The sequence below is a fragment of the Accipiter gentilis genome, chromosome 17, assembly GCF_929443795.1.
Source record: "Accipiter gentilis chromosome 17, bAccGen1.1, whole genome shotgun sequence".
Classification (NCBI taxonomy): domain Eukaryota; kingdom Metazoa; phylum Chordata; class Aves; order Accipitriformes; family Accipitridae; genus Astur; species Astur gentilis.
In genome coordinates this window covers 9,371,710-9,385,824 of record NC_064896.1, presented here as the reverse complement: position 1 = coordinate 9,385,824, position 14,115 = coordinate 9,371,710, and the positions used below count along the sequence as shown (strand labels likewise).

The 14,115-nt window shown below is 41.6% G+C and overlaps 1 protein-coding gene across 3 annotated transcripts in view; it reads left to right on the top strand.

The window, feature by feature from the left end:
* LRP5 (LDL receptor related protein 5) overlaps positions 1–14,115 on the top strand; it is a 178,420-nt gene that overhangs the window by 121,722 nt on the left and 42,583 nt on the right. For all 3 annotated transcript variants that reach the window (XM_049820573.1, XM_049820572.1, XM_049820574.1), the window contains 2 exons: positions 10,127–10,343; positions 11,894–12,183. In XM_049820573.1, the coding sequence (XP_049676530.1) occupies positions 10,127–10,343; positions 11,894–12,183 (507 nt within the window). The remainder of the gene's footprint in view (positions 1–10,126; positions 10,344–11,893; positions 12,184–14,115) is intronic.

Below are 14,115 nucleotides of genomic sequence, written 5' to 3'. Positions count from 1 at the left end.
TTCATTAGTACTGTTGTTGTTGTAACTTTTTTTGTGCTGTCCCAGTAAACTGTCTTTATCTCAACCCTTGAGGTTCCAGGGTTATTTTTTTGCTTTTCTCTCCTCTGTCTCTTCCCCATCCCACCGGAGGGGGGCGGGAGGAGTGAGCGAGCAGCTGCGTGGTCCTTTGTTACCGCTAGGCTGGAACTACGACATACATGTAGCTTATAAATGTGCTTGCAGTCCCATTTTCATCAACAGGAGTACAACATGTTAAATATTTATATGATGTGCTATTTTCACAGACTCCTAGCTGTCTATAGAGTTAGGAAGATGTTTGGATTTGGAAAGGAGAGGGTAAAGATCTCACCAGACTATTCAAATCCCGTTGAAGAAAAGGGAAATCAGGAGACAAGTGAGAAAATTAAGATAGTTGTGTTTTAAAAAATATTTCTGTAAAAATTCTTCTTCACCTTTTCCAGGCTAGTTAACTAGAATTTGGAAAGGTGTATTGTTTTCATAGTGGATGTTAGCTAAATTTCAGAGTTGTTACATGCCCCTTTAAACTTAATTCATGGTTGTCAACACTTAAGAATGAGAAAGTATTTACAGAAGATAAAATTTCCCTGAAGTGTATTAAATAAGCAACTTCTACCTAAAAATAAAACTGAAATACTAATTCAGTAGATCCTCTATACTTTAGGGTCTAGCCACCAGTTGCCATAAATTATTTTAAGAATGTTTAACTTTTTCCCCATTTAAGGTGTTTCGAAGCATACCATCATGTTTCTGCTTATGAGAGGCAAGTTGCAGAATTGACCAGCTGCACTCTTAAGCCTTTGATATTCTGTAAGCGGAGCAAAGTTCTGGAAATACCAGGCTGGTGTACCTCATATGGAGAAAATTAGCTGCTCCTAGATGAGGTTTATAAAATATAAGCAGGTTCAAAATCACAGTCATGTTAACACAGCCTTTCCAACAAGAAGAAATTTATCCATTGATCACTGTCTGTTAGAGCTTATTAGATGTGCTCATGTTTTCAAAAGTCTGTCTGAAAATGCAGTATTCTCTCTGGAACTAATAAGATTTTGTTAAGTCCTAGGAGAAAATAAGGTGTAGTGGTGATTTGATATGGAAGTATATGAACAGATCAACACTGCAGATAAATAACCACTTCACATGGTGATAATATGAACACAAGAATAAGAATATTTTTTTTATATATTATTCCCAGAGAAAATGGGACATGACTGTAAACTACTATTTTTCATAATGTAAATTTACACTCTGTTCATTTGGCATCTTTGTAGGTGGTTAGGTTGGGTTTTTTCTTAACAAGTCACTACTTAACTCTCTTACATTAATCTGTAAGTGTAGATTTTAATTTGTTTGAAACAGAACAAATGGATAAAGAAAATGTGCTGGAGTCATTGCATTTAGAACAAACAGTTTCGAATATCCTGTCAAGAAGCCAACATTAGTAGATTGCTGAGAATTTTTTTTGTGTGTGTAAGACTATCAGAAAAAGTTTGAGTGCGGGCTTTAATTTGGTATTACAAACCAGCTACTTTGCCTGTCTCTAGGACAGGCGTCACTGCCCTACCAGCCATGGCATACTGCCACGGCTGCAAGATAGAGCCTAGCAGCAGGGATGGTTTGTCATTACTACCATGCTTTAGCTGTAGGAGGCTGTGTGAGTACTTGTGAGGGAAGGCTGCCAAAAAAGAGTACTGACATTTGATAATTCTCCTTGGAATTCTCTTTACTCAGCATCTCATAGTAGCTTTTGTATTATGCATGAAAATATGACCTTTGTGTGTAGCCATAGAGAAGTATCTTGTCATGCTGTATCCTCAACAAGCTAAAATGACATGCTCTGCAGTGCGAAATGAGGAAATGTCTCTTAGAGAAAGGAGAAGAATATGTAAGAAAAGAGTGGTGGTGTGTCACTGTGTATTTGCAAATGGCAAATTGTTATCCACAGTTCAGTAGGGGTGTTTCACTCATGATGTTGTATAGATTCATTCTCCCTGCTGTCTTGGTTCATAGATTATTCTAAAGGTAGGTGGGTGCTGATAGTTTGCAATTGGCAACCAACACCTAAGCAATGTGAAAGTTCAGAAAATAATAATGAAAATGTACGTCAACATCAAAACTTACCTGCAATGAGAATGACCTGAAAGAACAACCACAATAGTACATGTAGGATTAATATATGAAATATAATGACAATAGAAACCTGATGAATTTTATTTATGAGGCAGCTTTTACCAGGTAGCCTAAATACCGTCAAGGTAGACAGAAATTATTGAGAACAAAGAGGAACTGTTTTCTAAATTCTCGAGTCTTACTCAAGTGTTTGAGGCAACAGATTGCTAAGAGACTCATGTAGTCTTTTTTTGTGGAAAATGGCCAGCTATGTCTGTTGTCTGCCCACCCCCACCCTTTTTTGATATATGGGTTCTGGTACTGTTTGTTTTAATGTTATTCTCTTTTCTGCTTGCCAGTGCCTGCCAATACATGCCTGGCATCAAGCCCTTTCAGACCAGAAAAAAAACAGGAGTTCACTTTTATCCCAAAGCACTGATGAAAGGTGGTTGTGTTTCAGTTGTTGGAAATGTTAACAAATGGCTTATACTCAGCTGAATATAGACTGTGGTACAGACTGCTCACAGCTGCTTCATTCTTCTCTTTTTGGGACAGGCTTCTTTACCCTCTTGAGTTTTCTGCTTCTCTCCATTTTTCTTTGTCTTTTTCTCTCCCTCTTGACTGCCATCCACATGATTTGTCTCACGATTTCTTTCTCCAGCCAAAGAAGACTTGACATTTTTCACTCAAGATGCCTTTTTTAGAGTCTTCTGGTGAGAATTGTTAGAAGCCATTCATAGAATCACAGGCTGGTTGAGGTTGGAAGGGACCTCTGGAGGTCATCTGTTCCAACGCCCCTGCTCAGACAGGGCCATCTGCAGCCAGAAGCCCAAAACTGTGACCAGATGGTTTTTGAATACCTCCAAGGATGGAGACTCCACAACCTCCCTGGGCAACCTGTTTCAGTTCTCAGTCACCCTCACAGCAAAAGAAAGTGTAGCTCACCTCTTCCACAGTTGAAGAGGAATAGATCCACAAGAGAAGAGTCATAGATCCACAAGCCCACCACGTGGGTCTCCTAATAATATGGCAGTCATGTCATTTTACTGTTGCCAACCTGCTATGTCTGCTTACTGCTCACATAGTGATTTAGCTCAGCCCAAGAACTGGTTTCCATTTGACTACAGTTTTGTCTGTAGCAATTGTATAAATTTGGTTTTATCTTAATGAATTAAATATAGAAGCAAAGTGTTCTCTTTGTTGTTTTGTCAAAAGACATCCTATACGTATGCTGAACAGTTGTTTTTTTCACAGATGCACCTGAAATATAACTTGACTATATGAATCACACTGATGTGTAGAATTTAATAGCATTGTTTTACTTTAATCTTCTTCAAAGAGCCAAGAGCTTTTGAGTGTTATATTTGGAAATATTTGTTAAATTATTTTGCAGACACTACAGCAGCATCTAAAAAAATAATAATCACACCTTATCATGGTTTTTGTGTAATTCAGTTCATTAAGGTGTTTGATGTTAATTTCATTTTGCCCACAACAGATTTTAGCTGAGCTTTGTGATGCCTTGTTAGGAGATTTGTCATTGAAGTCTTAAGACTTATCAGGGACTTTTAGTGTGTGCCTCTGTTCAAGGGGGGCTTTCAGTGTTTCATATGGAAAGCACAACAGATTTAGTGTTGCATTTATCCTTTGACCCAAGTCAAGATCTATTTATCAGTTATAGAAAGAGAATGAAAACCCTGAGTAGAAAAAAGCCTATGCTAATCTCTTTGTGCTAAATGATAAGGAATGCACCATAACAGCTTCCCATTGGCTGCAGTTGGCTGGCTACACACCATTTCAGATATTAAATGATGAGTTAATATGGTATTTTATTAGCTGTGCCTTTTTAGTGAAAGGAGTTGTGCTTTTGGCCATATTGTGAGGCCTGTTTGTAGGGTTTTATTTTGGATCCTCATTGTTTTGCTTAATATGCTAGAGTAGAGGTGGATCTCTGGGAAGATGGTTGGCAGCAAAATTTGAAGTAAAGACCGTGTATATGTACCTGTATTGAACTGCATGCGACAGCTCACTGTTCAGGTTTTGCCCCAGGTGGTACTAGAAGATGGTCTCATGGTTAGTTAGTGTTTCCTGCCGGTTGCCATGAATTAGCTACCACTAAGAAGGCTTGATTGCCCATGGCACAGAAAAATCCTCCAAGTCAGAGCTGCCCTTCTGCATGCAAGCCAAGGTGTTCTGCCCACAGGATTCTGGGGAGGGCTGTTTCAGAGGCAGAGAGCAAACATTTATTCCATCGACTTAGCCAAAATATAAGTCATTAAGTATTTTATTGCTATCTGATTCCACCTTTTGGATCTCCATTCCCACTATGCTTGAACAGCCATATAATGTAGGAATACTGCAATAAGGTCTTCCCAGAGCCTTCTCTTCTCCAGGCTGAACAATCCCAACTCTCAGCCTTTCTTCATAGCAGAAGTCTTCCAGCCCTCAGATCATTTTTGTGGCCCTTCTCTGGACTCACTCTAACAGGTCCATGTCTGTCTTGTACTGGGAACTCTAGAGCTGGATGCAGTACTGCAGGTAGAGTCTCACAAAAGCAGTGTAGAGGGGAGAATTGCTTCCCTTGACTGCCAGCCACACTGCTTCTTATGCAGCCCAGGATGTGATTGGCTTTCTGAGCTGCAAGTGCACATTTGACAGCTCATGTCCAATTTTTTGTCCACCAGTATCCCCAAGTCCTTCTCGGCAGGGCTGCTCAATCCACTCATTGCCCAGCCTGTATTTGTGCTTGGGATTGCCCGGACCCAGGTGCAGGACCTTGCACGTGGCCTTGTTGAACTTCATGAACCTCATGAAGTTCATCTGCAACATCCAGAGGTGCTCATGGATTTAAATAATGTGTGTTCCTGCATCCTTGGACCCAGTCTTTGTCTGGTATATTTTAGTCAGCAGCTCTAGTGTTTGAATTATACTTTTACTGTCCATGTCTGTAAAAGTAGTTGGAAATGTGGTAGTTTGATCACCATCCTGCTGATGCATTGTTGTAAAGGAAATGGTGTCTCGTTTACTTAGTGTGGTACCAGTTTGGCTCCAGCACCTGATTAAGCATGATGAACTTTTGAACCTGCAATATTGCCTGTGGGATTGATACTGTTTTAAATACGTGAGCATTTGGGGTTTGTCTGGACATGATGTAATGAGATAATTGCAGAACCATTTGGCTTTTAACCACAGATACAGTCGTCTTTTTTTCCCCCCCAATATACTCTATTTAGTTTAACAAAATAAAAAGACATTAATCTTCAGTCTCTGGTACTTCATCAAGTAGTAAAAGAATCGGAGGTTGATGGGCTGACACAAAACTCCCCTGAAACTTAGTTTTCAGGAATGACAGTGTTATTTTTAACTGTCTCCAGCAGGAGGCTTTTTGCATGGAAGGAATCCAGAAGTTTACCTTGTAGCATGTGTTCAATTTCACATAAGATACTAGATAGTCTTAAAGTTCTTGTGAAGTTGTTTGTGGTTTAAGACACCTGCACTCTAGTGTTGCAAGATAGACTGTGTTATAGTGATGATTTTTGCGTACAGCATAGGTAAATATAGGATGCAGTAGTTGACTGCGCATCTCTGCTGCTAGGCTGGTGGTGCCTGGAAGATGTAGTGCATGTCCCATGTGTGTGGTGAGTTGACCCTAGCTGGATGCCAGGTGCCCACCAAAGCCACTCTATTAATCTCCCTCCTCAGCTGGACAGGAGAGAGAAAATACAATGAAAGGCTCGTGGGTCACGATAAGGACAGGGAGAGATCACTCACCGATTAACGTCATTGGCAAAACAGACTCAATTTGGGGAAAATTAATTTATTACCAATCAAATCAGACTAGGATAATAAGAAATAAACCCAAATCTTGAAACACCTTCCCCCCACCCCTCCCTTCTTCCCAGCTCAACTTCACTACTGATTTTCTCCACCTTCTCCCCCCCAGCGGCACAGGAGGATGGGGAATGGGGGTTGGGGTCAGTTCATCACACATTGTCTCTGCCGCTCCTTCCTCCTCAGGGGCAAGACTCCTCATTCTTCCCCTGCTCCAGCGTAGGGTCCCTCCCACAGGAGACAGTTCTTTGCGAACTGCTCCAGCATGGGCTCCTCTCTCCATGGGTCCTGCCAGGAGCCTGCTCCAGCACGGGCTTCCCACAGGGTCACAGCCTCCTTTGGGCACCCACCTGCTCTGGCGTGGGGTCCTCCCTGGGCTGCAGGTGGATATCTGCTCCACTGTGGACCTCCCTGAGCTGCAGGGGGACAGCCTGCCTCACCAGGGTCTTCCCCACCATGGGCTGCAGGGGAATCTCTGCTCTGGCACCTGGAACATCTCCTCCCCCTCCTTCTTCACTGACCTTAGTGTCTGCAGGGTTGTTTCTCTCACATGTTTTCAATCCTCTGTCCAGCTGCAGTTTCTGTTAGGCAGTGACTTTTTTCCCCTTCTTAAATACATTCTCCCAGAGGCACTACCACTATGGCTGATGGGCTCGGCCTTGGCCAGCAGCGGATCCATCTTGGAGCTGGCTGGCATTGGCTCTGTTGGACACAGGGGAAGCTTCCAGCAGCTTCTCACAGAAGCCACCCCTGTAGCTCCCCTGCTACGAAAACCTTGCCACACAAACCCAATTCAGTGTGCTAGGATTTGAAAGGTTTTTTTCAGGTAAAATTCCTGTAGTAAAATTGGTGACTACATCTTATTTGTGTTCCTCTAAAGGGGAGATGTTGTGCCGAAATTAACTGTGTCACAGTAATAATGCATGTTGTTTTCGCAAATTTCTAAAGTATTATAAGATTTCAAAGTAGAGATTTCATTTTTTATTTATTTGAATATCTCTCATGGGTGTGCGTGAACGTACTGAAATTCACATGCTAATTTAGTAAGTTGTGATGATTGTCATTGGTCATCTTAAAAAAAGAAATCGTAGGTGCTTACCATGTATGGACAAAGTCTTACAACTTACTGTTTTATTATATCTGTATGAAATTGTGGTAAAACTGAATCATTTAGGTTGGAAAAGACCTTCAAGATCATTGAGTCCAACCATCAACCATGCCTACTAAACCATGTCCTGAAGTGCCTTGTCTACATGCTTTTTGAATACCTCCAGGGATGGTGACTCAAGCACTTCCCTGGGCAGCCTGTTCCAATGCTTGATAACCCTTTCGGTAAAGAAATTTTTCCTAATATCCAATCTAAACCTCCCCTTGGCGCAATATTTTCTCTTGTCCTATCACCATCCACCTGACAGAAGAGACTGACACCCACCTCGCTACAGCCTCCTTTCAGGTAGTTGTAGAGAGCGATAAAGTCTCCCCTCAGCCTCCTTTTCTCCAGGCTAAACAACCCCAGTTCCCTCAGCTGCTCCTCATAAGACTTGTGCTCCAGGCCCCTCACCAACTCGGTTGCCCTTCTCTGGACACGCTCCAACACCTCAATGTCTTTCCTGTAGTGAGGGGCCCAAAACTGAACACAGTACTCAAGGTCCGGCCGCACCAGTGCCGAGTACAGGAGGACAATCACCTCCCTGCTCCTGCTGGCCACACTATTTCTGATACAGGCCAGGATACCATTGGTCGTCTTGGCCACCTGGGCATACTGCTGGCTCATATTCAGCTGGCTGTCAGCCAGCATCCCCAGGTCTTTTTCTGCCAGGCAGCTTTCCAGCCACTCTTCCCCAAGCCCGTAGCGCTGCATGGGGTTGCTGTGACCCACGTGCAGGACCCGGCACTTGGCCTTGTTGAACCTCATACAATTGGCCTCGGCCCATCGATCCAGCCTGTCCAGATCCCTCTGTAGAGCCTGCCTACCCTCCACCAGATCAAGCCTCCCTCCCAACTTGGTGTCACCTGCAAACTTACTGAGGGTGCACTCGATCCCCTCATCCAGATCACTGTTAGAGATATTAAACAGAACTGGCCCCAATACTGAGCCCTGAGAAACACCACTTGTGACCCACCACCAATTGGATTTAACTCCATTCACCACCACCCTCTGGGCTTGTCTGTCCAGCCAGTTTTTTACCCAGTGAAGAATACACTTGTTTAAGCCATGAGCTGCCAGCTTGTCAAGGAGTATGCCATGAGAGACAGTGTCAAAAGCCTTTACTAAAGTCCAGGTAAACAACATCCACAGCCTTTCCCTCATCCACTAGGCGGGTTGGTCAAGCAGGTCCTGCCTTTCATGAACCCATGCTGGCTGGGCCTGATCCCCTGTTTGTCCTGCACATGCCATGTGAGCGCACTCAAGATGAACCGTTCCATAATCTTTCCTGGTACTGAGGTCAGGCTTACAGGCCTGTAGTTCCCAGGATCCTCCCTCCAACCCTTCTTGTAAATGGTAAATGGGCATCACACTGGCAAGCCTCCAGTCATCTGGGACCTCCCCTGTTGACCAGGATTGCTGATAAATGGTGGAGATTGGCTTGGCAAGCTCCTCTGCCAGCTCCCTCAGTACTCTTGGATGGATCCATCTGGTCCCATAGACTTGTGAGTGTCCAGATGGCGTAGTAGGTCACTAACTATTTCCTCCCGATGGTTGATTTTGACTGCCCACAATATTGTTAGGCATATAATGCTTTAATATTACATTGCATTTAAGTTTTAGACATTCTTTAATAATAAATAAATATTGCTTGAACATTTAGGAATGTAAAAGTCAGGGAACGCAATATTGAAATGACCATAGCTGTCTTTAAATCACAAGAAAATAGAAGCATTGTACAGTGAAGGCAGCTTAATCACCTACAAGGTACAGGTTTAGTATTTTGAGTCTGAATAAACAAATAATTTCTAAATAATAGTAAAGAGGAGAGTATTTAAAACCCCTATCACAGGTCACAGTAGCCTAAATTAAAGCACAGCAGTTGTCCACTTTTGAAACGTTTCTAGCAACAAATGGAAATTTGATTGAATCACATTGAAAAATAAATTGTCTTAAGTTGTCGTCTTTTGTTTTTGTTTTAATATGATACTGAACTTGATGCTGCTTACAGTATAAATTTTCAAGTAGCACCTTAAAAATATTGCAGTTATATTGCAGCTACCAATTGCAAGAAGTAGGATGGGGAATAATCTGGGGATTTGTCAGATGAATATTTTGCCTGAGTCTTAAAAATATACACTCTTTGCCATGGGTAAGAGATGTCTGGATGATTGAAAAGATTATTGCAGTTTGTGTAGTAGGTGGGGGTGACTTTAGGCATGTGGTATGGGAAATTGTGTGTGGACATTTTAATTTCCTACCTTGCTCAATGATTCTTGATTAGGGTCAGACTATATGAATCTCTTTCCTTAGGCCAAGCAAAGTGGAGTAGCATGAGATCATTGTAGTAATTGCTTATGAAATAATAAACCAATAGTGTATATATATCTGTGGCGCTTATCCCATCTCCAATACTATTCTGGTTTCTCTGCAGGTTTAGGAATACGAGTTTACGTAAGTCAATACTTATTCTACATCTTAAAAGATCTTGCTTAACACAAGAGTGAGAAAAACTTAATTCTTTTATAGTGAAAAAATGAAATTCCAGGAAGTGCAGATTCTACATGGCCTTGTTGTGCCCTGAAAGAATTCTGATGGCCTCTGTTTTCCATGATTGAGTGCTGAATATCACTTCAGCAACCCCTTGTTTCTGGGGAGAGAGTTCAGTAGTGAGACGAGGACGTGAATGAAGACCAAAAATCTCCTGAACGTCACTCCCATCCCCAAAACCACTCCCTTTGCTGTGGTCTTTGCAGGTTTGAACTGATGCAAGTTAAATTCATGTTGCTTAGGGTTTTCAGGGGAGAAGGGGTGAGATAAGCCACTTTCAGACTTGTCATTCCAATATATTTATCTTTCAACAAACCTAGAGGTACATTCTTTTGAAAGAAGCACGCTGTGAATTTCAAGGGGTTCTTGTGCAAAAATAGAGGACTTGTCAAAATATGATTGATAATGGCATTTCAGTTGTACCCACATTAAAGCAGATTATTTTTTCCTTTTTTCCCATGCATCCCATAGGTCATAAACATTGATGGAACAATGAGGAAAACCCTCCTAGAAGATAAGCTTCCACATATATTTGGGTTCACGCTGCTGGGAGATTACATCTACTGGACTGACTGGCAGAGACGAAGCATTGAAAGAGTTCACAAGATAAAGGCTAGCAGAGACATCATTATTGATCAGCTGCCAGATTTAATGGGTCTTAAAGCAACAAGTGTTACCAAAGTGTTTGGTAAGCATGAGCAATCATAGGATGGATCTATAGTAGTTCCTAGATGTGCTTGCTTTCATTAAGCAACTGGTGATTGCTTGTAATGAGAATAACTGTGGTCTCATGTTTGAATCATTTTAAAGGAAAACTGCACCTATTGTTTGTAATGTTGTGAAAATATAGTGTTGCAAAGGAAGTATGGGCTTCCAGTTTTTAGTGACATTTGATATAAATCTTCTACAGCTTCCACTACACTCTTTGAAATTTTTTGTGAGGAGAATTTTATTCCTGCCTCCAATCTACAGGAATCATTACTTCTGGGGGTCACAGAATTGCTCCATTTTCTGTTGTTCTTTTCTTCCAGTACAAAGTCCTAGTGATGTTCAGGTAGCAGAATGCTTTTTACTGTGTTGGGTGGTACAGGCAGAGTTAGAGGCCATTACAACGTTGCCTCAAGGCACGTGGCACTTAACACCTAAATCGTAGCTAAATCTTAACAATTAAATCTTGCCCATAGCATGGATTCAGCAGCTGGAGCTTCGTGCTCTTACACTGCATCTGCTGAAAGGTGCAGCCAGTGTTTTAGGTCCTCTGCTAGCATTCTGCAGAGGAGTATGTCACAGGACCTCCTGTCTTCAGTAGCAACTCATGAGAGGTGCGTGTTCACCACAGATGTGTCTACTACCTCGGACTTTGGAGTCTGGGCATACCAGTAAACGGATTTGTTGGTCAGCTATTAAAATTACTGAGCACAGTTGCAACAGAATCATATAAAGTAGGTTGTCAAATTACAACCTGCCAGTACATGGATTTCCAGCCTTTCAGGAAGCTTTACTTGAAAGATAATCAAGTCCTCAAGCTGCAAGTTATGGCATCAGTCTGAAATATGTATGTTCTAAAAAGGGAAAATTAAAAGAAACCTGGTTGAGACAGATGCTGGAGATTTTTTTTTGTGGTTACAGTCTTTAAATACCTAAATTCTTGGTTCCAGCAGATGGAGAAAGGCACTCATTTATCTTTTGGTCCTTACTTCCCCCTCCACATTCCCTCCCCATCTGGCCATGGTCGTTCACATGAAAAAATAGGTGTGAGATTGTGATGATCTTGTTGGAGCTGCTTCTGCTATTGAATCTTCTCAGCTTTAAATTAAACAGCTGGAAAAGAACTGCAGTTATCGAGCTCTTCTCACCATTTTGTATCATTGAACATTTGTAAAACTGATGATTTCAAAGAGATACAAAGATGGGATACTTGGCCAAAAATAACCAAGCAGAACATGTATGTAATTACCTGCCTTAAATGAAGGAATTTAATCTTTGGGAAAACTATAAAGACATATTTTGTAGCTGTTATTTGTACTATAAGAGGGATAGGACCGACTTCCTAACCCTTGGGTAGAGGGAAAGAAACAGTTTTGAATGTTTTTTTAGAATTCCCTGTTGACAACCCATAGTGTTAACTTATTTTGAAAAATTATAATTACACTATGTTTCTGCTCAGCCTCGCCCCCTCCTCCTTCCCCCCTACATCCACAATGCACCAATATCTGTTTTGTTTTGGTTTTTTTTAAGGAACTAATTCATGTGCAGAGAACAACGGAGGTTGCAGCCATCTGTGTTTCTTTACACCCCAGGAGACAAGGTGTGCCTGTCCAATTGGCCTTGAGCTGCTGAGTGACATGAAGACTTGCATCATTCCTGAAGCCTTCTTAGTTTTCACAAGCAGAGCAGCAATTCATAGGATTTCCCTTGAAACCAATAATAATGATGTTGCTATTCCTCTTACTGGAGTCAAGGAAGCATCTGCTCTGGATTTTGATGTCTCTGATAACAGAATCTATTGGACTGATGTTAGTTTGAAGGTATTACTGATGTGTGAATTCCCTGAATATAAAGCCACAGAATAGATACTTTGATCTAACAAAGGTCTCTGTTACATGATCCGTCCTGCAGTTGCTAATGGTGTCATTGAATTGCATCCAAGGAGACTCTTGGAGATGAAGACAGTTGCATTGTTGAATGCACAGTTGGATGATAGGCATCTTCAGCATCAAATAAAAATCCAAAGTGGTGTCTGCTCATACCGAATGCCTAAGTCTTGGATGCTGCATGTGTTGCATCCATATATGTATCTATTGTAGAAAAGCTGTTTTCATGTCACATAGTAATTTCAACATTGAGCTTGGCAACCCTCCAAGCTTTCTATCCTCTTCCAGTTTTGACTTGGAAGGCAATCTTACTCAATATTAACATTTGGCAAGTGAACTTTGGATTGGTTGCTGTTAGTCTGTGGCTCCAGCTTGGCACAGAAAAGGCCAGGGAACTTGTCCAGTCCCCTCCACACTGTTAAGCCCCCGCCTGCGCCCAGTTCTATCTCAGTGTGTTCCCCAGCAGTTTGACATTTCCTGTGATGTGTTTGGTTCACATCCAGGTGCATGCTAAAGTGAGAGTGTGCTGTTCATCAGTGTTACTTTGCTTTTTGAAGTGAATTAAGTAATGGTGAAAAATGACAGGTTCACTTCATTGGAACTGAATTCCTCTGTTTAGCCTCTTAATAGGTCTTCCAAGAGCAATCAAAGTTTTCTTGCCAATGTGCCTAAGTCATAATAGGGAAAAGCTCACTTTTAGTGACTGCAGGGCACGTGTAGTTTCCATACTCTCTCTGTGAAGACTAATGAGGATTGTGCTTCAGCGTTAACAGTGCTGCTTGTGGTGTGGATACCTTTCCTTCAGGAACAGTGAGAATGTAATAAATTAGTGTACTGCAGACACAGTTACTAAATAAACCTCACGCAAGCATGTGGAGAGCTGGAGCTACGGTCGTCTTAACCATCTGTAGTGGAAAATACATTACTTCAGCTGCATCAGTGCATAGATCCCAGTCTCATTCTATGCAGAACTAGAAAACATTTTACTTGTTTGTGGCCTGCTGAATTATCCAGCATACTGTATTTTCACATACATATCAGCATATGTTTTGGCACGTCTGGGTTTTCATTCCCCCTGTCCCCCCACCTCCTGCAGCTTAGTAGCAGGTAGTGTAACTTCAGAGCCCATAGCCGTCTCCCTTTCCTTTGGTGACCACCACTTCCCTGATATCCTCCTGCCTCTGGTTGTATGAGGACTCATTTTCAAAAAGGGATTATACTTCTTCTGAGATGTAGGTTATACCTGTAAAAATACTACATGATTTCTGGTTTTGACATTTACCTTTAAAAATATAAAATGTCTCTTAACCCTGTGTCATGGTTTAACCCCTAACATTCTTCTTATACTGAACTTGAAACATAGCACTGTACCAGCTACTAGGAAGACAATTAACTATCCCAGCTGAGACCAGGACACCCTGATACATTCATTTCTCAAATTATTAAGAAATTAATAGCTGAAATATTAGCAGGCTTGTAGAATGATTGCTTAGTGTTGATAACAGAGGTGGGTAATTGTACATTGGTCCTGGAAGTTACCAATTATTTACCTGGGGGTTGTTTCACTGCAACTCCTTGTTGGGAGTGGCATATTTATATGTACGCAGTCCTTGCCCTATGACTTGTTTTGTTGAGTGTGCGTAACTAAAATGTAGATGGGATCAGCAAACTTGCTTCAGGTGACTGATCGTGAGTAACAATTTAATTCAGATTTCTCTGAATTGAGATGTGTTTCTGAGACTTAAAACTTTACAGTGAATTAAGTAATCAAAAACCCCTCACTTTTTGTGTGCAAACAGAAGAGAGGGAGAAGGGGCAAAGAAGAATCTGCAGATACACAGTGCTTTCTGAAAATCATATCCTTTT